Consider the following 21,176-nt stretch of genomic DNA (forward strand, 5'->3'; position numbering starts at 1 on the left):
CCCAATTAAAATTTGTACATTAAAATCATAAAATAAAACCACCAAAAAACAACCAATATCAGAGAAATACAACAGCAGCAACACCTCCACACCACCATAGGCCTGGATAAAGACAATGGTGGTGCATGCAAGACACAACTCAGATGTGATGTCATTTTGGCTCCTCCTCTCCTTGCACTCATTCCATTCCAGCTCATCATTGCAAGAAGTCTGTAACAAAGAAACAAAGTCCAGGTTTTCTTTTTTCGTCCTCCCTCCTGTAACACAAGATCTCATGCTGTGATGAAATCTGTCCTCCAGTTTCTCTAAGTTTTTTCCACCCTGCCAAAGGGGATTGCATTTTTTCTGTCTCATTCTCAGGGCACTTTAGAATTGCTTTAGAATCTTTAGAATTTAAGTGCATGGGGGGGTCTTGAACTTACTTTATCATTTCAAAGTGGGTAAGGGCGCTGAATGTGCTATTCTTTCCAGTAAACATTTCTCCAGCATTCTGCAGCCTCCCTGGGTGCCCACATTTCATGATCTGGAGATGTTCTTTAAGTCTTTCCCACATTTTAATTGAAGAGTGGGCACTTGGGCAAGCTGCAGAATGCAGACCACTGGTGAGATGATTTGTAGAATGAAAGAAAGGACACTCACAAACACTCCTTGGCTACCTCAAAAGAGAAATAAACACGGAAAAAATTCTGCAGCCCACCCATAAGAATTACAATGAAATCTTATCTTCCCTTTGTTAATGTTTGAATGCAATTTATTTTCTCATAATTGGTAGTGAATGGTTGAAAAAAATGCAGAATTTTTCAGCTCTGTACTAACAAAACCTTGTACAGCCCCAAGGGGATGCTAATGGCTGAAGCATTGTCTTCCAAAGGCAACTGCAGAAAGATGTTGTTTTAGCAGGGAGCTAGAGACAACTGAATCCTTATATAGGCTGCTGAAGGCTAGTGTGGGATTGGCTCTGCTTCCTTGAAGGAACTGTCTGGGTAGTTAAAGGTCCTCACCATATTTAGACGTCTGACTTCTGTGAGGCTGAGGACATAGAGGTACTGCAGGGGACGCATCCTCTGTGTCAGAGGATGATGACACCTTCCTCTCCCTGATGAAACCATCTGAACATCCTTAAGAGAACCTTCCATCATGCACTGCAAGTCATGCAGATCATGGGTCATGACATACAATTCATAATGCTTCTGAAAATCAGTGACTGGGGAACAAGAGTGGGACAGTTGTCCTCATGTCCTGCTTTTGGGATTCCAACAGGCATCTGATTGGCCATAGTGGGAAACAGGATGCTGAACAAGACAAGCATTTGGCCTGATCCAGCAGGGCTCTTCTTATGTGTGTCTATGAATTGTTAGCATCAGAATCATGTAAATTTGTAAATAACATTTTTTTTTAAGTTTTGAAGTTTTCACCTATTTATAATGAACACCTTCCTTAATTAAATAAACACCTCATGTAACAAAGATAGATTTATGGATTAGTTTGTGTAGGGCTTTGTGAAAGCTGAGTATAACAGAAAATTAATTAAAAACACCTTCAACTAAATGACTGTGGTGTGTGAGCTCCTAAATATTAGTAAACAAAAATAACTAATAGTAAACAACGAACAAAGTGTAAAATAAAAGAGCTTAAGAGAGAGATAAATAGCTGCAGTGTCCTTTTAAACATTATCTTCATTAATTTTATATCTCACATCATGTAAACAACAGCTGAAGAACCAGAGTTAGGGCACAATCCAGACCAAATAAGGTACTTTCAGGCTACATTGTTTTTAGTGGGAGAGTGGTCCTCAGCATGTGCTTCCCTTTTCCATTGAAATCAATAATCCATTTTTAACTAGTTGCTGGAAAGATTTTCCTATCCCGCAATCTTGGGTGCACATTTTAGAGTATAATTAGAGGCAACAGAGGACGTGGTGCATATCCAGGGCACTTGCAGCCTTCAGTGATGACAGGGGAATACACAACTTTCCTTCTTAATGTATTCATCATTCTTCCTGTTTTTTCCTTGGGACTCTTCATTCAATGAAGTGGTTGGAAAAGAAGCAACAAAATTTTTCAGCTCTGAAAATGATAGGATTTGCTACATTGGTTTACAGCAGAGGTGCACAGCAAAGAACATAAAGAAAGCCTGCTGGATCATGTCAAAGGCCCATCTTGTCCTTGGTTCTGTGCACTCTGTTCTCACAGTAGCCACTCACATGCCCATGCAGAGGCCACAAGCAGAACCTAGCAGAACCTGTGCACAACAGCACTCTTCCCGTCTGTGATTTGCAGCAACTGGGTATTCAGAGGCATACTGCCTCCAATGGTGGAGGTAGAACATAATATTCATAGCTAGTAGCCATTGATAGCCCTATCCTCCATGAATTTGTCTAATCCTCTTTTAAAGCCATCCACTTTGGTGGCCATCACTTCCTTTTACATGAATGAATTCCATAATTTAATTATACACTGTGTAAAGAAGTACTTTATTTTTTCTGTCCTGAATCTTCCAATATTCATCTTCATTGGACTGCACATGCTTAGTAGTACCAATCGTAGTAGTACCAAATTGCAGTATCAGCTGCAAAAGAAAACCAGAAGAGGGAGGAATGGAATTGAGTGTCTCGAACAGCCTTTCCCAAGCAGTGTGCCTCCAGATGTTGTTGGACCACAATTCCCATCTTTCCTGACCATTGGCAATGCTGGCTGGGGCTGATGGGAGTTGTGGTCCAACAGCATCTGGAGGCACACTGCTTGGGAAAGGCTGGTCTAGAAGAAGTAAATGAATGGTGATGGCTTTGTCATCTAGGGATGCTTCTAAATGCTGCTGATCAGCTGCATTTAGAGAGACTACCTAAGAATGATGCTCCCACTCCTCAGTGGGGCAAATTTGCCACACACACCTTTTTTGGAAGAGGAGTTGAGTTGGTCTCTCCCAGGGGAAGAAGGCCTTGGAGAGTTCACAGGCTGGAGTGGCCAATAGGAAGGGGTCAATCAGGCTGCTATTTAAACCTCCTCCATTTCCTTCTCTTTTACAGTGCCCACCCTTCCTCCCTCTATAGTATTTTTTTTTAACTAGGCACCCTTTCTGGGAGCTGAGTAGGAATTTTGGGGGAACCCCTGATTGGCCCTTGGTGCTCTTCTTTTTGCCTACTTCACTCTGTAGGGTTCTTCGATTTTGTCTTGATGTATGCACTTATTTGGTCTGTTTGACATTCAGTGCAGGAAGATAAGAGAATGTATGCACTTAATTGACAGGCACCCCAAGGCATCATTGGGTTACAGACACTCTTGAGTCACCTTCCATAGCCTTTGGTTTGGGGGTCGCTGGGGCTGCCCTTTAGGTCTGGTGTGCACACCTTAGTGAATGCTGAACAGCGGTACTAGGGTGTGCATGTTGGGTTCACATACCCAAGGCTCACTTAGCAGGGAAGGAAAATTTTCTCACAATCTTTGACTGCAGAGCCACAGAATGAGGCTGCTTACATGTCCAGGGGAGTGAAGGGATGCTTCCTTCATACACATTCATTCAAACCCATCGGCCCATACTTATATATTTTGGTTATTGTTTGGCAGATATTTTATTGTTGTATCTGAATAAATATGACATTTCCATCATTACTCTGTTTCACAATGTGTTGTGTTGGCAAAGAAACCATAGGAAAGCTGCCTTATATTAAGCCAGACCTTTGGTCCATCCAGCTGAGATTCATCTACACTGATGTATGTATTCTAACATACCTGGCCACATATCTCAATCCTGGACATTTGATTAGCTACATCCTAGATGTGTGTAGGAATTCTAGTTCACTAAGGCATACACTTCTTTTTTATGTGAAACTCCATTCAGAATGGTTTCCACTGAATACTGATATGTTTCAGATGCAATTAAGGAAGATCATTTAGCACATTATCTGTGATAAATGAGAGCTTTAGATTACTAATGACTTTGTATGAACAATTGGGCTTTGGTAGGGATGTTGCATAATTAAGGTTTTAACCAGGTTTTCTTTATTTTAAACCCTATTTTTTTCAAAGTCCCAATTATCACCTTAATTTAACATGAAGCCACTGCAATGATACTCATCAGCAGGGACAGATAAAAAAAGTTTAAACATTTTCTTCTCTTCCAATGCTCTGAAAGGGTGTATCTATTTCAGCTGTTTATTTTTGGCCAGGTCTGAAAAAAGTTGAAGGAGTCTCTGGAATGCAGAGTTTGAAATTTAAGGCATATTTGAAAAATCCCTCTATCACATTTTTGTCATGCTATAGCCCAAGGATAGTTTGCCCTAGAAATTTCAAGTGTGACTTATTCAAGGGATTTTCTTTACTTAAGGAATAGGACTCCTGGTTGTTGTTTTTTTCTGGGGGGGGGTATTATTAGCTGCTGTGCTAGAGAAACATGAATTGTCACCTGTTGAGATTCAGCATACCTTATTACTCTTGCCACAGCTACAATGGAGTTTACTAGGCTTGAAATGATAGGCTAGTGCAGAATTTTTATAGATTTTTGAAGGATCACTGGTGATTCCCCCTCCCCACCCGAGGACTCCCCTGCTTTTACATACTGCTGCCTGTCAAACAAGCCTTTTGCCTGTGTTTACAATACGCTGTTTTTTTTAAAAAAAAATCTGCTGACTTTCCATTTGGCACACGCTTCTTAATGGCATATTCTATTCATTATTGGCTTAGAATCTGTTCTTCTGCTTCTCCATGGTCTCCAGTTTATCAGGTGCTACTTGATTCTTTTATGTCTACTTGGAAAAGACAGCTAATTGGTAAAATCGGTACTGTTGGTTTGTCCCCTTCTTTTCTCGTGTCCTTGGACCCAGTGCAAGCTAAATCCATCATTAAACAGAGAATAAAAGATATGGATGACCAAGTGCTACATGCTTAGCAAATGGGCCTGGTTCACCACACTCACTGGGCCTGACGTGGTCTGCCTCTAACCAATGTATGCCATACTTCTGCTTTTTTAACAATACTTGTATAGAAAAGCTATTCTGCTGGCACATTTTTACATTTTACCTTCAAAGATGTTAGAGGGCAGATTTGCTAAATTCCCAATTAAGGATAGGTGCTGTCCGTATATTCAACTGGAACTTGAAACAGTTTCCCATTTTTTTTTAACTGTAGATTTTATCAAGGGACCATATAATCTACCCCTTATGAGGCAGTTTCCCGGTTGATTCCTAGAGACTCTTCTGAGAATTTTTCTTGAGGGATACAAACAATTTATTACCAAACAGGTAGCAATATTTCTGAATGTAGTAATATCTCTTAGACATTCAATGATTGTTAGCTTTTATATCCTCACCTTTGCTGTTTTGATTTTGTGATTATGTATTTATCGAGTTGTGTACTCTCTAATGGTTGGTTGACCACAATAAAATGTTGTTGTTAATTCCAATAGTGCAGGGACAGGGAGCCTGTGGCCCTCCAGATGTTGCTGGATTGCATCTGAAATAAGGTGAACTGAATTTAAGACTGGGAAAATGAGATGGAGAGAAACCACCACTGACAGATTCATTCATCCATAGTAACTAGTGGCCATGAGTGGACGAGACGCTAGGAGGACCTGCAGTTTCAGGGCCCAAGAATGATTTGCCTACAGGGAAAAAGTGTTATGCATATGCATTCCACCATGGCATTCACCAATGTATATGAAGAATTAATTCCCCTAGAGCTTGTGAACACTGTACAGAGGATGGGCCACCCTATGCACACTTTTTCTGAATGCAATGCAACCACCAAAGCTGAGCTTACTTTCTAGTATATATGCATAAGGGATTAGGCTACAAGCAACATTGATTTCCTTCAGGTTATGTCCCAACAGTATAACATAAATCATATTATATTGCAGTACCAGCAAACATTTGTTCAATATGCCAACATTAAAATGACGGTAATTGAAGGAGCTGGAGTTTTTATAAAGTGACTGTGTGGCCTGCATCCTGATGCTAGTATGGAGTCCCTCAGAATCTGGAAGCAGAACAACAAATGATCTATGACATGCAGCATTCAGTATCCCCCTAAATTATTTATCTGATGGTACTTTAAACCTAAGGATTGAGCCATTAGGATCTTCTTGTTGCAGTTACAGAAACTGATAGTCCATTACAAGCTTTTTTTTTGACAGTTTGAGTGACGCTGAGAAGAATTTTATGGGACAGGCTTAAGACTGTTTGAATTACTTTGGCGGGCCTGTTCAAACAATACATATTACTAACTATTTTGCATTCACCACAATGCCCTGTACCTAGTTATACAGTCACAAGAGTCGCTGTATACTATAGCCAGCATGGATTTTTTACATTCCACAGTGTTAAATTGAAAATACCCCCCATACAATTCTGCTGCTTCCCATAAGCTCATTTCAAAAGAAAACTTCACAAAATGTATAGTCCTGAATTCAGAACCGCTTGCTTAACACACTCTTAAGTTTGCATGGTGATACACAAAACAGTCAGACAGAATCGAAAGTTCAAAGTTTAAAACAAGAGAAAAAATGCAGAGCCCTGTTGGATTTTTTTCTGTCAGTGGTCTCATAATTTCTTGCAATTAATTAAATCAGCCATGTTCACAGAGTATCTGTAATCCTATTACTGACCTTGCCCCATACTCTGACCCTCATCTTCTGCAGTTTGAAAGTTAAAAAAAATCATGGCTGATTTTTAATTTATTTAAGAAATTTAACATTGAATAGTGTTGGGCATGCTCAGTAAGTACCAACTGTCAGTGTTCTAAAAGAAGTCTCACAGATGGTTGGCTTGGCTTATCCAAGTGGGTGTGGGCTTGGCCACACCCACACCAGACCTTTATTTCACTTTTGACAGTCATGGATTTCCCCAAAGAATCCTGAGAAGTGTAGTTTGTGAAGGGTGCTGAGAGTTGTTAGTTATTCCCCGACAGAGCTCCAGTGGCCAGAGTGGTTTAGCAGTCACAGCCTCTCTTCTGGGAATTACAGCTCTGTGAGGGGAATAGTGCCTCTCCTAGCAACTCTCAACATCCTTCACTAACTATACTTCCCAAGATTCTTTGAGGAAATCCATAACAGCCTAAAGTGAAATAAATATCAGGTGTGGATGTGGCCACTGACAGCTTTGATTTAAATTTGGGTGGGAGCCAACCCAGTGCTGCTGGTGGTGCATTTGCTCCACACCACCCTCCTCCAGCCTCACCCCCCCACCTCTCCCTCCCAGTAAGCAGCAGTGACTCACCAGCCAGGAGGTGAGACAAGTGCCTCTTCCCCACATTATCCACTACTGATGGCAAGTGTCTCTAAATTCAAAGATATTGGGTTATATCCAATGTTTATTTATTTATTTATTTATTAAATTTATATCCCTCCTTATGGCCAAAAGGCCCTCAAGGCAGCTTACAAAAACATGAATATAACACATCATAAAGCATAAATGCAATAATGCAATTCTCAAAATTAAATAACAAACAACATTATTAAAGAAAAGAAAAAACATTTAAATGTGTCACAATAAGAGAACCAAACACTTTATAAAAAGGCCTAGATAAAAATCTTCAATTTCCCAGCAAATAAGTAGCATTTTTATTTTTAACATATAAATATACACAGTATATAAGTAGCCAAACAATAATAATAAACAACAAACTAATGAGAACATCTCAATAAATATACAATTAAACAATCCCCACACACTTCACAACAGTGTTTAACAAAAATATGCTATAGTCCAAATAACAGCAAAAATGAATCTCCAAAATTAAACCTTGACCCCCAAAACAACTAAAAAACAACTAACCCCAATAGTCTATAGACATCCCGAGCAGCTGGTTCACACACACATACACACACACGGTCTCTAGCCCCTTCAGCAGTTGCTGCTTTTGTAGCTGGAGAGAGACAGGGCCCCACCCTTCCAGGCCAGATGGAAATCAGCCAGAAATGCAGGGAGCAGATCTTGCAGAAACTCACACAGGTAGATGGTCTCTGGCCCCTTCAGCAGTTGCTGCTTTTGTAGCCGGAGAGAGACAGGGCCCTGCCCTTCCAAGCCAGGTGGAAATCAGCCAGAAATGCAGGGAGCAGGTCTTGCAGAAACTCACACAGGTAGATGGTCTCTGGCCTCTTCAGCAGTTGCTGCTTTTGTAGCTGGAGAGAGACAGGGCCCCACCCTTCCAGGCCAGGTGGAAATCAGCCAGAAATGCAGGGAGCAGGTCTTGCAGAAACTCACACAGGTAGATGTTATTTCTACTCAGAGTAGACCATTGGCCATGACTAACTTCAGTTCTTTAATTTCAGTGGGTCTACTCTGAGCATATCTTAGTTGGATGCAGCCCATTATATCTCTGATCACCTGGTTTACTCATTACATATGTGCATGTGAAAATACACCAGGAGATGAATAAGACCTGTTTGCCCAAACTGGTCCTGTGTTTCCCTGCTTTCAAGATTATTTTTTATTCTTTGTTATTGTTCTTCACTTGTACACCACCATCAATGTACATGATTAGGGCTGCCACATTGCAGATTGGAGAATCCCCCTCCTTTACATTTACATCTGCTGACGTTTAAATCTGCTGTTGATTCAGGAGATAAGACACCCATGATGGCCTCTCCTGGCTTCAGTCCTACTTGGTAGAGGAGGGTGAAGACAAGAAGAAAATAGTAACCCGATTCTCTAAGGTTGCCAGCTGGCGCTCCTACACTGTGCTTAAGCTGGAAGACCTTCTTTCACAGACAATTCTAATGAATTCCAGTCTCCAACAAACACAACAAAGCTCTGTGGAAAATCTCTATGTTTCTTCCTTATCTGGAAGAAATTTTTCCCAGTCAAAAAAGCCCTTCTGACTGGTTTTAAAACTGAAAAAGTTTCATCTAAGACGGGAGCCCGTCTTAGAGGCAGCACAGGCGGAGCGATCCTCCTGGGAAGTCCCAAGCACTGTCAGTATTCATAAATGAACAAAAAAAGACCTCTGCCCCAAGGAGCTTGCAAACTAAATGCCACAGAGGGAGAGATGACATAGGCTATGGGGGAAAGGGAGAAATAAGTGTTACGAAGAAAAGAGAAATGAGGTAAGGTGACCACTTATACATCACCAAGAAAGAGGACACAGAGTTTCATAAAATTTACATGCACTAAATTGTATGTACAGATGCATATTTAGAAATAATTGCTATAATTAGAAATACAGCAGATCTCACCACAGCGGAGAAGAATGTGATGAGATGACCTGTGTGCCTGCTTAGTCTGCTGTCCGGGTGCTAAGTGTTGGTGGGCAACTTGTCCTCACTTCTTAAGGTTTTTTTTTATCTTTCTTGATCTTTAAACCAGGCTTGGACCAGACAGACTTTCAAATAGATGTCTTCAAATAGGGACTGTCCTCTGACAGCTGTAGAAAGAGAGGACTCACCTCTGTAAAGTAGCACATTTGGCCACCGTAAATGAGAGTGTTAAGGGTGAGGGATGCAAATGAATCCAATTTCATGTGAATAAGCTTCAGTTCATCCCCAGCCCCACCCTCACCCTGAATTTGAGGTTGTTTATGAAAAAACCAATGTAACAGGACAAACTAAATGTTAGAGCACAGTAGACACGTAACAGAAAGCATTTGCAGGAGCTGTAAGGGGAAGAATATTGAGTCTGCTTAATCCTTTCCCCTTTGGGTATTCTTCCACTCAGAATTGCTCCTCCCAGGCTGCTGTTCCATCTACAGAGAAAAAGACATTAACTTTTTTTTCCCCAGCCATGAGTGAAAAATCAGTTTTGGGGAGAGGCTGTGATTTTGATCAGAAAAACTGCTGGAGGTAAAGCATTAAGTGGCTCCTCATCCCACCCTTCCTCTGCTCAGTTGTACAGCCTACTATGACTGCTTTTCATTTTTTTTTAAGAGTCAGGAAACTGATACAGGTATCTGCTGTGTAGTATCTAGCTTGTCCCTTGGCCACAGTTTTCAGTGCTTATATGCTAAAAACATCGTTCTCACATTTGGTGGGGGCACGTTGGCCTCCACACACACCCTTTCATAAGAAGAGGACTCCGGAGTTAGTCTCCCAAGAGGGAGGGGTTGTCTGGAGGCACGTGGGGGCTGTAGGACCAATTGGAAAGGGGCTGAACATGGTGTAAAAACCAGTTATGTCCCAAACTCAGCCTCTTTGCTCTTTTGTTGTGCCCAGCCCTGCTCCGCCATATGGGCTTTGCCAGTTGCCAATTGGGGCTGAGTAGGATTTTTTTGGTGGGATTCTGATTTCAGCTCCCTCTCGTTTTGCCTACTTCATACTGTGGGGATTTAATTTGATTGGGTTTTGGGGTGGTGAAGTTAGCTTGTCTCAGTGGCATGGAGTTTGGGCAGGTGAAGAAGGTGGAGGGTAAACAACAGGCATACTGGGGCATTCTTGGGCTAAGGGCACCCTTTAGGGAACCGCCAATAGTGACCTGACTTGCGCATTGGGGTGAATGCCAGGATGGTGGGGCAAGGATGCGGAGGTTGGGTACACACCCAAGGAGGGAGGAATTTGCTTCCTCATCCTTGGCTGGGGAGCCACAGCTGATGGCTGTTTACATGCCCAGGGGATTGGAGGGATGCTTCCCTAACAGACAGAGTTTAATCCTCACCTGCCTGAGCAGTCTGAATTTGGTTAATTGGGTTAACTGGATTGCAGTTTCTCCAAAACGTTTGTTATATTTTAATAAATATAACATCACTCTGATCTTATGTCTCATGAGTCTTCTTTGTGGGTGTGGTGGCAAAAAGAAAATATCGCGCTAATGCTAAACTTTTGTATACAGTTGCTTAATTAAGCACTCCCCCCCAATAGTATGATGCGACATTGATTTGCCTGTAACATGGTTCTACAAGACCAATGTTGGTTTGCAGATGGACAGCTTCAGCTTCCTGAACATGCTTGAACAACAACAACAACAACAAAAACAATACACACCATCCAATGCCCTATCAACAGGAAGTACTGTTTGAAGCTGCTACCTGATAATTATCAATCCATTCACACTTCACTCTATTTAATGTCAATTGATATTAAACAAGAGGTACAGCACAGAATTAGTGCAGAATTGTCGGATAAGTAGAACCTGCTGCTTCAAAGACACCTTCTTGAATGTTCAGACTAAAACCCAGAGCGCATTCACTGCCCCACTGATATTGGAGCCGCTAGTCTCCACTGGTAAAAACTGTTTCACCAGAGTGGGAAGAAAATGTTGGGAGAGTTTGGTTGCGACTGACAAGTCAGGCTTGTAACCAGAAGAAATTATTTCACCCAGAACAGAAATCCCTTTCAGTTCTCCGCCCACAATTTAAAAGTGCCTATAACAAAAGGCCTTGTACCTCATTGTCTGCAATGTGGCAGTTTTCTTACCCATCAACATCTGTCTCATGTCTACAGTTTTCAGACCAGTTGCCCTCAATATACTGCAGGAGAATAAGTAACTCTTTTTTTACGCACCACCAAACTGTAACAGCCGCACTTGAGGAAAACCACTGAGCCCAGTTGGACAGCCAATGAAGTGCCTTGCATTGAGGCAGGCTGTTTTCCAAGCTGCCAAATCACAGTCCAAACCAAATTGCTCACCCAATCATAACTTTTTCCCTCCTGGGAAGCCCTGTTCATGCATTCACCTGAACATGTGAGGGATTAAAATAGGAAGGGGGCATCAAGCCCTGCACCCCAATACCCCTGGTTGTGCAGGCTCCTGTTCAGACCTTTAGGTCTGAGGAGGGTTCCTATGCTTGGTTGAACTCACTTAGAAACCTCCCCAGGAACCCTGATAAGAGAGGGGTGCTGACTGTAGGGAGTTTCTAAGAGTTTCAACTGACCATGCTTAGAAATGCTGTTCAGACTTTTGCTCTACATACATAAAGGTGTGAAGACGATCCTACATGCCTGGGGTTGTTGAGGGTGGGGCCTGCAATTGTGCCCTGTCCACTCCATGTTTTAAGCTGTCACTTGTGCAGGTGAACACCTGGGTGGGTCTTCAGTCTCTTTACTTTCCATGCCATTGATTTATTATGGGGCTGTTTTTTTAATTTTCCTCCTTTCAGTCTCCCCCAACCCCCAACCCCCGCCGGTAGATTTTTTGTACACTGGTTACACAGAGACTCCCAATACATATAAGATAATTGCATGGCTTTGTCTAAATAAGCGTAAGCACCGGAAGACTCAAATATGCAGTACATAGTAAGAGTGTGTGCTAGGGATGGAAAGATCTGTCAGTTTCGTTCTCTCCATTTCTCATTTTTCCAATCTTAAATTCAGTTCTCCAGATTTCGGCAGCATATGTGGAATTTTTTTTAAAAAAAATCCTCATGAAAATTCCCCAGCATTTTATTGTGAATTTCTACTAATAAACACAATTTTGTAGGCAGTTTTGATTAATGTACACATTTTTTAAGCAATCGCTAGTCATATAATACATTTTTGTACGTTATTTTCACTCATACCTTCATCTTTATGCACACTTTCCCCTAACATATTCATTTGTGTAAATGCTGGTTGGTTAGCAAACTGCACTGCAAAATCTGTGAATTTCGGTTCTCATATTGTTTCAGAAAGTGCAAATTTGATAGATTCAGCTCAAAATGTAAACTGAATTGAATTTCTCACCATCCCTATGTATACACAGGCCCTAAGACTCACCTTGTACCTTGTGCTTTTTTAAAAAAATCAGATCTGTTTCTGAGTTGCTGTGCTCTTCCAGCTTCTATATGTGATTTGGATTCTAAGCCATTCTTTGTAAAATGAAACTCTGCGTTCTCCAGTCTAAAGCCACTGGGAGTGCTGGACTGGTGGAGCCAAAGCACCACACAGCACTGACCTTGTTGCTGCCTCACTCCTCTCCCTCCCAGGAATTCCCACTGGGCTAGACACGCCTGAGCGCTTTATAATGTGTACATGTACACTGACAATGTAGATGGGGAAAGTTGCAAATGAATCAAACTGTACATGTTCCAATGCCAAAATTAATTTTGGAAATTACCATTATTAAACAGAAATGCAGTTAAACTGGAATGCAGGAGAATTTCAGAAAACTAGCATGGCAGTTTGCAGAGTATGAGAGATCTGGTCCCCACCCAGAGGAACTTATAATCTAAAATTCAATATAGGAGAAAGAACAGAGGGGGGGGAGGTCAGGGATAAACAGGGAAGCAGTAAGCCGTTGTCTCAGCTACACATGCTTAGGCTGAGTTACAGCAGCGCATGGGAACTAGCAGGACATGCAGCATGGTGATATGGTGCTGCAGAGCCATTCTCTCAACACCAGCATCATTACCACTTACCAGGATGGTGTGGAGGTAGGGAATGGCAGTGACAAGGTCAGGGCTGTGTGGGTTGCACCAGCAGAGCCAGTCTGATGCTCCCGCTGACACACCCATGCAGCCTAGGCCTTGCTTCCTCCTGGCACTGCCTCTACCCTGGTAAGCGACAGTGATGCCAGTGTAAAGAAGGTGGCTCCTCAGCCCCACCCACCATGTCCGCTGTTCCTGGGAACTAGGGGGTTGTGCCAAGGTCTTCTCAGAAAAGGTGGATCTGAACAAAGAAAGATATGAATGAAATAAGCAAATATTCTGGGAGGCAGTTCTAAGAAAATGGGGCAGTAAAGGAGAAATCCCTCGTTGGAACTGAAATCCCAGTAAATGGCTAGGGGTACTTGAACAGCCTTCCTTCTTCAGAGCCACAAGTACTGGTCCAGAAACAAGCTGTCCATCTGAATTTATATGCTAGGTTTTGATGCAATAGACAAGGGTGAACAATGGCCCGCAAAGTGTTTGATGAAGGAAAAAGGGTGAGACAGGCAGAAGTAAACAGAAAGAGATGTACAGAAGTGGAGAAAATGGCTAGGCACTAACATTATCTATTTATAGCTACTGAAGGCTGTTGCAGTCATAAACAGTTCAGCTTTTGCTCTGTGACAATTAGATTTTGAGATAGCCAGACACCAGTAATAACGAGCAGGTGTGCGTGGAAGGCATCTCAGAGCACAGCTAAATGATTTGTGATTTTATGAAACCATAATCCTCTTTGAAATCTCATTGCAGCAGCAAGGAAAACACAGACACACATTTTTTTCTGAAGACAATCGAATTCTGCTTCATTCCCTTAACCCATGTGGAGTTGTGGAGAGGGAGCTTACTATTACAATAAACACATACAATGCTTGATACCTTGAAGGATGTCACCGCCTGACAGCAATCAAAGTTCATTGTCAGACCAAATTAGGCAAAAACTGCCATGTTGGTGGAAAGAGGCAGAAAAGCGTGCACAATGTTAAAACACCTGAAGTGAAACAGACTCCCTTCTTTTTGTTTGCCCCCGCCTCCTGATGACCTCTATTTATGAAGCCTGAAGACACAACTGTGTTGATAGCCATTAGCAGGGACTGGAAATATATTCCAGCTTGCAAATTCCAGATTTCTTTGTTCCATCCGTAGATACTGGATATTATGGAAACTCCAGATTGGGGAGTGGGAAGCAACAGAATCCCGCAGAGCATAGAAAAGGTTTCTCACTGAATCCTTCTTTTCAGCCCCACCACAAAAACCATATGTACTAGATCCTTGAGGAGTCAAAAGTTTCCTTTGTCTCACATCACACAGTTATGAATAATTACTGAATGGGTAGAAAATTTAGGTTACATGCAGATTTTGTGTTTTCAGTGCCTGCTAAAGACTTCTTTGTTTTGGCAAGCCTACCCGAGCAAATAATTTTAGCATGCAACTTTACCATGTAATTTTAATATGTATAATTGTTTTTAAATTGCTGATTTTTATAATTTTATAAAATTTTATGTCAACTTGTTTTTAATGTTTTCTTTTATCAGTATGTGTGTGTTTTGAATGATTTCTTTTTTTTGTGAATGGTCCCCTATATCAGTGAGTACAATAATCAGAAAATAAATAGGGAAGTGTTTGTATACATACATACATACATACATACATACATATATATATAAGTCTCCGTTAATGAAGTGTTTACATCATATTTGGTAGGGATCTGAACCCCACCAGAAGTCCTCACAAATGTATCCTTTTTAGGGAATTTTGAGAATTACGTTTATATATATTTTAGGTGATTAACGGAATCCTTATAGGGATCCAGAGCAAGCTTGAGTAAAGTTCTGTTTGTTGCTTTCAAAACTGTCATATATATATATATATATAATAACACCACAATAGTACTGTCTATTACTTGCCATAACCAAATAAAGATATTATATCTAATAAGTGTGACTTAGGGCAGAATCGTCCTGGTGTTTACACCAGGCTGAGGGGAATCAGGATGCAGCATATGTCCAGGGGAGGAGGGAGGGTGTCGGCGCAGCTGGGCTGCACTATCACAAAGCCCCACCCAGGTGTAGCCACAGCACAGCTGGGGAACTCTTTTGCCACCTGTTGTGCAGTTGATTGTTCGCCAGCAACCCGTGGCCGTTGCAATGCCCCCAAAAGGGGCATTCCAGTAGGGTGTCAGGGTGGAAATGAAGGGAGGGGGACTTACGCTGCATCCTGGCCCCGTTCACCTCCATCCTGTGGCCCCCGGTCCCGGCAGATGCTACGCCGGGAAAAAGGGTGGCAGAAAGAAACATGCATTTTGTTTCCTTCTGACAAGGCCTGCTGGCTCAGCAAGTGTCCTCCCCTCCCCAGCAATCCTGAACTGCAGTAGGATGTGGTGGCCTTTCCTCTGGCTCCACTCCTGCCAGCCTCCTCTGTGTTGGATTGCTCTGCCTGTGTTTATTGAAAATATTCAATAAATATTCAATAAAAATATTCAATAAACTATATGGTTCAACCAGAGCAGATGTGGATGTTAAAATGACACATTTAGAGCAAGAAGCACAACTTCCTCAGTGCCAAAATCTATTTCAGATATTATGGTGCTTACCAAGAAGAACAAAAAGGGATAGAATGTTTCCAGCTTCATGAGTAAAACTATGACATCCAATTTTCAATTGACCAGAAATGGGTATATGTCATGCCCCCCTCAGAGGACTCATCTGAGGAGGAACAGGAATGGGAGACCGCAGACCCAAGAGAGGGGACAAGCAGGGAGACAGCCCAGGACCCTTCGCCAGACCAGGGACAAGCCCCTGAGGGAGCCCGCCTGACAGTGTCAGGAAGCGACCAGGAGGCTGCCCCTTCCCCAGCAGAGAGAAGACACCAACAGGTGTTGCAGCAATGAAGGCAATCAGTGTGATTAAGGAGCAGGAGAGCTCGCAAGAACACAGGCTGATTGTAAGCACCTGGGCCTTGTAAGCCTGATTGTATGCCTGACCAAACGCAGAGTATAAAAGACTGGAAGGAAAGGGAGACTCCTTGCTAGAGTCAATGTCAATCCTTGCTGCAGACATTACTCCAGCTCTCCTGTTGACCCATACCTTTGGGCCCTGCCCTGCCTGATTGGAATCTCTTGGTTTATGAACATTGGACTACCTTAAGGACACGACTCTCTATATTCTCCTTCGGCACTTCTCAAATGGCAGATTTATGGTCTGGCCTGCGGCTGGTATCTGTTAATTAGTGACTCACCTCTGTGCACCCCTGCGTTTGACAGTATATGTGGTGGAATTCTGGCTATTGTGGTGGTGGGAGGTAAATTCTGCTCATCATAGAGGCTGGTGGCCAATATTTTCACTCATTACACTCTTCCAAGTGATGTTACATCATCTTGTACATCATTTGGAGAGGCATTATTGGAAAAAAATGGTGGCTCCCCCAGCTCCGGCTTGGAGTCCTCATTTTCCCATAATGGCCCACAGAACAACACTATATCTAGCCGTCTGCCCTATGGGTTATCCATGTGAACATTTACAAGTAGATTTTGAAGCTGGCTGGTACCTTGATCTTCCTAGTAACCATGTTCCAGGCATTTAGGGACACTTGATTGACGTCATCTTTCCATCTATACATCTTACAGCATGTGAGCTTCTTCCATATTCTTTGCCTGAAGAACTGTGGTTAGAATTCTTGAGCAGCAGATGAAATCTGTTTAAAACACCCAGAGGCAGCTTCAGTCAGGCATGAAGGGAAGTTGAGCAATGGAAGGAAATACTGTAAAAGAAGGGAGACTCTCAGCTGTTTTCCACAGTTCTCTTCTGTCAGCTCAGCTGTCAGTTCACCCAATTATGGAGAGAAGCTTTATTTGGGGGGCACACTGTGATTGCTTTCATAAGGGCTCCCAGTTGCTCTCTGAAGGAAGAAGACTACAGCCAGGTTAACTCAGCTGCCAGAGACCTCATTTGGAGCATGTGTAAGGAAAAGAGCATTAGGCAGACAGATACAGTAACACTTAAGCAGCAACCAATTCAAGCCCACTTCTTCCAAGGCCTCATGTTTTCAGAGGTGTAATTCCAAATTTCAGGGGTTGAAAGTTAAAGAGGTTGCCATGGGAGGAAAAGATTCTCAACAAGGTTTAAAAACCTGCTCTTCAAGATGGCATTGCAAACAAACAAACACACCCTGTCCACTTAAAGACCTTTGCTGTGGTTATTTTTTAATACCTCTTCATACCTACAGCAGCAGAAGTGGTTTGCCAGGTAGCCAGTAGAGTAATGGCAAATTCAGAATTTCCCCAACACAGAGTCCCTTCATGTTAGTCAAAGCAATGCCCCCTCCTTTTTTTTTTTGATGCCGGGTGGAGAATGAGATCCTTGTTAGTACCTTCTCCCACAACAACAGACATCCCTAGGAGCCAATAAGCATGAAATAGTGTTAGCTATTGAGATGGGTATTCTCAGTAGCTGGCTCACCTCCTTTCACTCTGATTGGTTCAAGGAAGCATGTTAGAAGACTCTTCTCAGTAGGTAACCTGCTCCCCTTTCATGCTGATTGGCTTGTAAGATCCTGGAGACAGAGGGGCCCTGCTGGAACTCTGCTCCCAGAAAAATAAGAGCTCTTAGACCCCGAGACTCTAATGACTACATTCCTGTAGGTAAGGCAGAACTACTACACTACCTGGCAGGTGGGTTGCTGTTGCTTACTAGGAGGGAGAGAGGTGAGGTGGCAGGGAGATTGGCATGGTGCAGGAGTACTGGATTGGCTCCAATGGTGCATTTGCACCATGCCAATATCCTTGCCACCTCACCTCATGTTTGCATCCACCCCCCCTTGGGTAGGAGATGAAGGTGGTTTGACCCAAGGGGAGGGACATTGTCCACTTGGCCATTCAGGGATCGGGGGGAGTTGTGTTTAAAAGCCAGTTCCACTCCCAATTCCTCCTCTTCGCATCTTTTGGCTCTGCAAGAGGAGGTTGCTGCTTGGCAGCCCTGCCTTTAGGCTAACATCGAAGCCTTTTTTGGCAGTGGCAGGCAGTGAGGCAGCTGGGAGCGAGTCAGCCTCAGGTCTTCTGGTGGCAGCTTCCCCTTGTGCTCCCGCTGAGGTGCCAGGCATGCCAGCATGTGGCTAGAGGGTTTTCCCTGCTAGCCCTGCCTTTTGATTACTGGGGCCACATATCTGCCGGCCCGAGGGGCTTTTGCAGCAGCAGCAGCACCCACCTCTCAGGGGCTCTAGCCTTGTCGGGCCCAGTTGTGTGACCTGCAGTCTGGTTGTGGCATGCATTCACTACCCCCTGCTTTCCTGGTTAGACTCCTTTCTCCTCAACACAGAGAGCTGGCCTTCCAGTGCTTGGGCCTTGTACAGCTTCTCCTTTGGGCTCTGATCTTCGCCAGGACACAGCTGTTTGGCTGAGTATTGTGGTGGGGGTGGGAGCAGTGCAGGTGGCTTGGAGTCCATTCACCTTCCCTCTTAGTCTGGCCTACTCTCTTTCTCAGCCCATCTGGGCCTTTTTGGGGGGTTCTTAGTAGTGCTGATTCCCTTGTTTCCCTCCTTGTGGGTAGCTTTCCCCCTGCCAGATTGAAACCCTCCAAATATTACCATAGTTGGTCTATGGTTTTATCCTCACTATTATCATTATTATTCCAACTCTAGGATGCACACCTTAATGTGGTGAGGGAGTCTGAGAGTGTCGAAGAAGCTGACAGCAATGCCGTCAGGAGTCTAGACCAAGAGACTAGACTCCTAGCAGGGTCACCCAAGACAGAATGGTCAAAGCTGAGACACCAGACTAAGATGCATCCAGGCTCAGAGGAAGGCAATGGTAAACCACCTCCGAGGATTTAGAAAGGGAAGAGGCACCAGAGACCATATTGCAAACTTACATTGGATAATGGAACGTGAGGTGAAAGCTGCTCTTAAAATACTTGGAAGAAACAAATCACCAGGAACAGATGGCATACCAAAAGAGTTGCTACAAGCTACTGAGACTGAATCTGTCCAAAATTTGACAAAAATCTGTCAAGAAATATGGAAAACTAAACAATGGCCCACAGACTGGAAGTGTTCAATATACATCCCAATTCCAAAAAAAGAGATCCCATGGAATGCAGTAATTACCGAACTATTGCCTTAATATCCCATGCAAGTAAAGTAATGCTCAAGATCCTACAACAAAGGCTCTTACCATATATGGAGCAAGAAATGCCAGATGCCCAAATTGGATTCAGAAAGGGAAGAGGCACTAGAGATCATATTGCAAACGTATGTTGGATAATGGAACAGACTAAGGAATTTCAGAAGAAAATCACCCTGTGATTTATTGATTACAGCAAAGCTTTTGATTATGTAGATCATGAAAAACTATGGAATGCTTTAAAAGAAATGGGGGTGCCACAGCATCTGATTGCCCTGATACACAACCTATACTCTGGACAAGAGGCTACTGCAAGGACAGAATATGGAGAAAACAATTGGTTCCCAATCGGAATTGCTGTGAGACAGGGATGCATTTTATCACCCGATTTGTTTAATCTATATGCAGAACATGTTATACGGAAAGCAGGATTGGACCAAGATGAAGGAGGTGTGAAAATTGGAGGGAGAAATACCAATAATTTAAGATATGCAGATGATACCATACTACTAGCAGAAACCAGTAATGAACGTTAAGAAGACTAAAGTAATGACAACAGAAGATTTATATAACTTTAAAGTTGACAATGAGGACATTGAACTTGTCAAGGATTATTAATACCTTGGCACAGTCATTAACCAAAATGGAGACAATAGTCAAGCTATGAGAGAACTAGAAAAGGTCCTCAAGTGCAAGGTGTATCACTGAACACTAAAGTCAGGATCATTCAGACCATGGTATTCGTGATCTCTATGTATGGATGTGAAAGTTGGAAATTGTTACCTTCCTCGTAAGAAGGCAAAACAAAAGGAGGTTTTCAAACAAGGGGCTAAATGCCCTCTGAAACAGCCCCTTTTGTCTGACGAAGATTTGGGGGTGGTTCGGTCTCTTGTGGCTAGAATTGAGGCACTGGAATGGGAACACCAGACTCCAGCAGTCCCTAGGGTGGGTCCCAGCTCCAGGGCACCTGCTAAGAAGTCTCCCAAGTTGGCATCCAAGGCTAATCTTATGTGCAATCTTGTTGCTGAGGTTGCCTTGTTGGAGGAAGGCTCAGCCAATAGGCCCTCAGTAGGTCAGCCCAACAGCAGCGCCCACAAGTTCCTCCGTGGAGGCTCCTCTGAGTCCTGCCAATGGTGTACAAGTAACACAAATGGCTCCTTCATTGAGTGGATCTCAAGTCCTGTCAAATGCCAGGGCTCCAGTCATGACTGCATTGGATATTTCAGTGACCACAGTGCTGGCTTCCACATCTGCCTTTTCTGGATAAGTCTACTCCTGCTCTTACTATACTTTTTCATGTGCCTGCTGCCCCATCTGCCACCCAGCCAGGGCATGCCAGTTCTGGGCTCCCTCTGATGCCAGGCATGGTAGCCCAGAACGTAGTTTACATGGGTGGTGTTCTAGTTCCTTTGCAGCCTCAGCTCCCTTGGACATCTGTGGCTGCAGCCCCTTGACAAAGAGGCAGCTAAGAAGAGGAAGGATGATCACATTTGGCCTAATTGGCTCAATGATTATACAGTGTATATGGGGCTAATGACACAAGCTTACCCATTCAGGTTTTTATCTATGATAAAGTACCAGGACATTATAGGGCCTTCTGCAACTTCTCAGGCACAGCATGGTTGTGGTATGATGAGAATTTCAGGCAAAGGGCAGTACTTGACCCTGCCATGTGTTGGGACATCGAGCATCAGGGTCTGTGGTTGCGTTGCTTGACCCCTGCTAGCCCCACTGTTGGGGACCGGTCTGATAGTGGCCATCTTTTGGTGTAGGCGCAGATATCGCCCCCTGGCTCAGGCCAG

At 43.2% G+C, this 21,176-nt stretch overlaps 1 protein-coding gene across 1 annotated transcript in view; it reads right to left on the reverse strand.

Annotated features, from left to right (window-relative positions):
- The window catches only part of LOC133363303 (uncharacterized), an 83,443-nt gene that overhangs the window by 18,706 nt on the left and 43,561 nt on the right, over positions 1 to 21,176 (reverse strand). Inside the window, exon 4 of the mRNA XM_061582708.1 lies at positions 93 to 210. Coding sequence (XP_061438692.1) covers positions 93 to 210 — 118 coding nt within the window. The remainder of the gene's footprint in view (positions 1 to 92; positions 211 to 21,176) is intronic.

The sequence above is a fragment of the Rhineura floridana genome, chromosome 8, assembly GCF_030035675.1.
Source record: "Rhineura floridana isolate rRhiFlo1 chromosome 8, rRhiFlo1.hap2, whole genome shotgun sequence".
NCBI classification, from domain to species: Eukaryota; Metazoa; Chordata; class Lepidosauria; order Squamata; family Rhineuridae; genus Rhineura; species Rhineura floridana.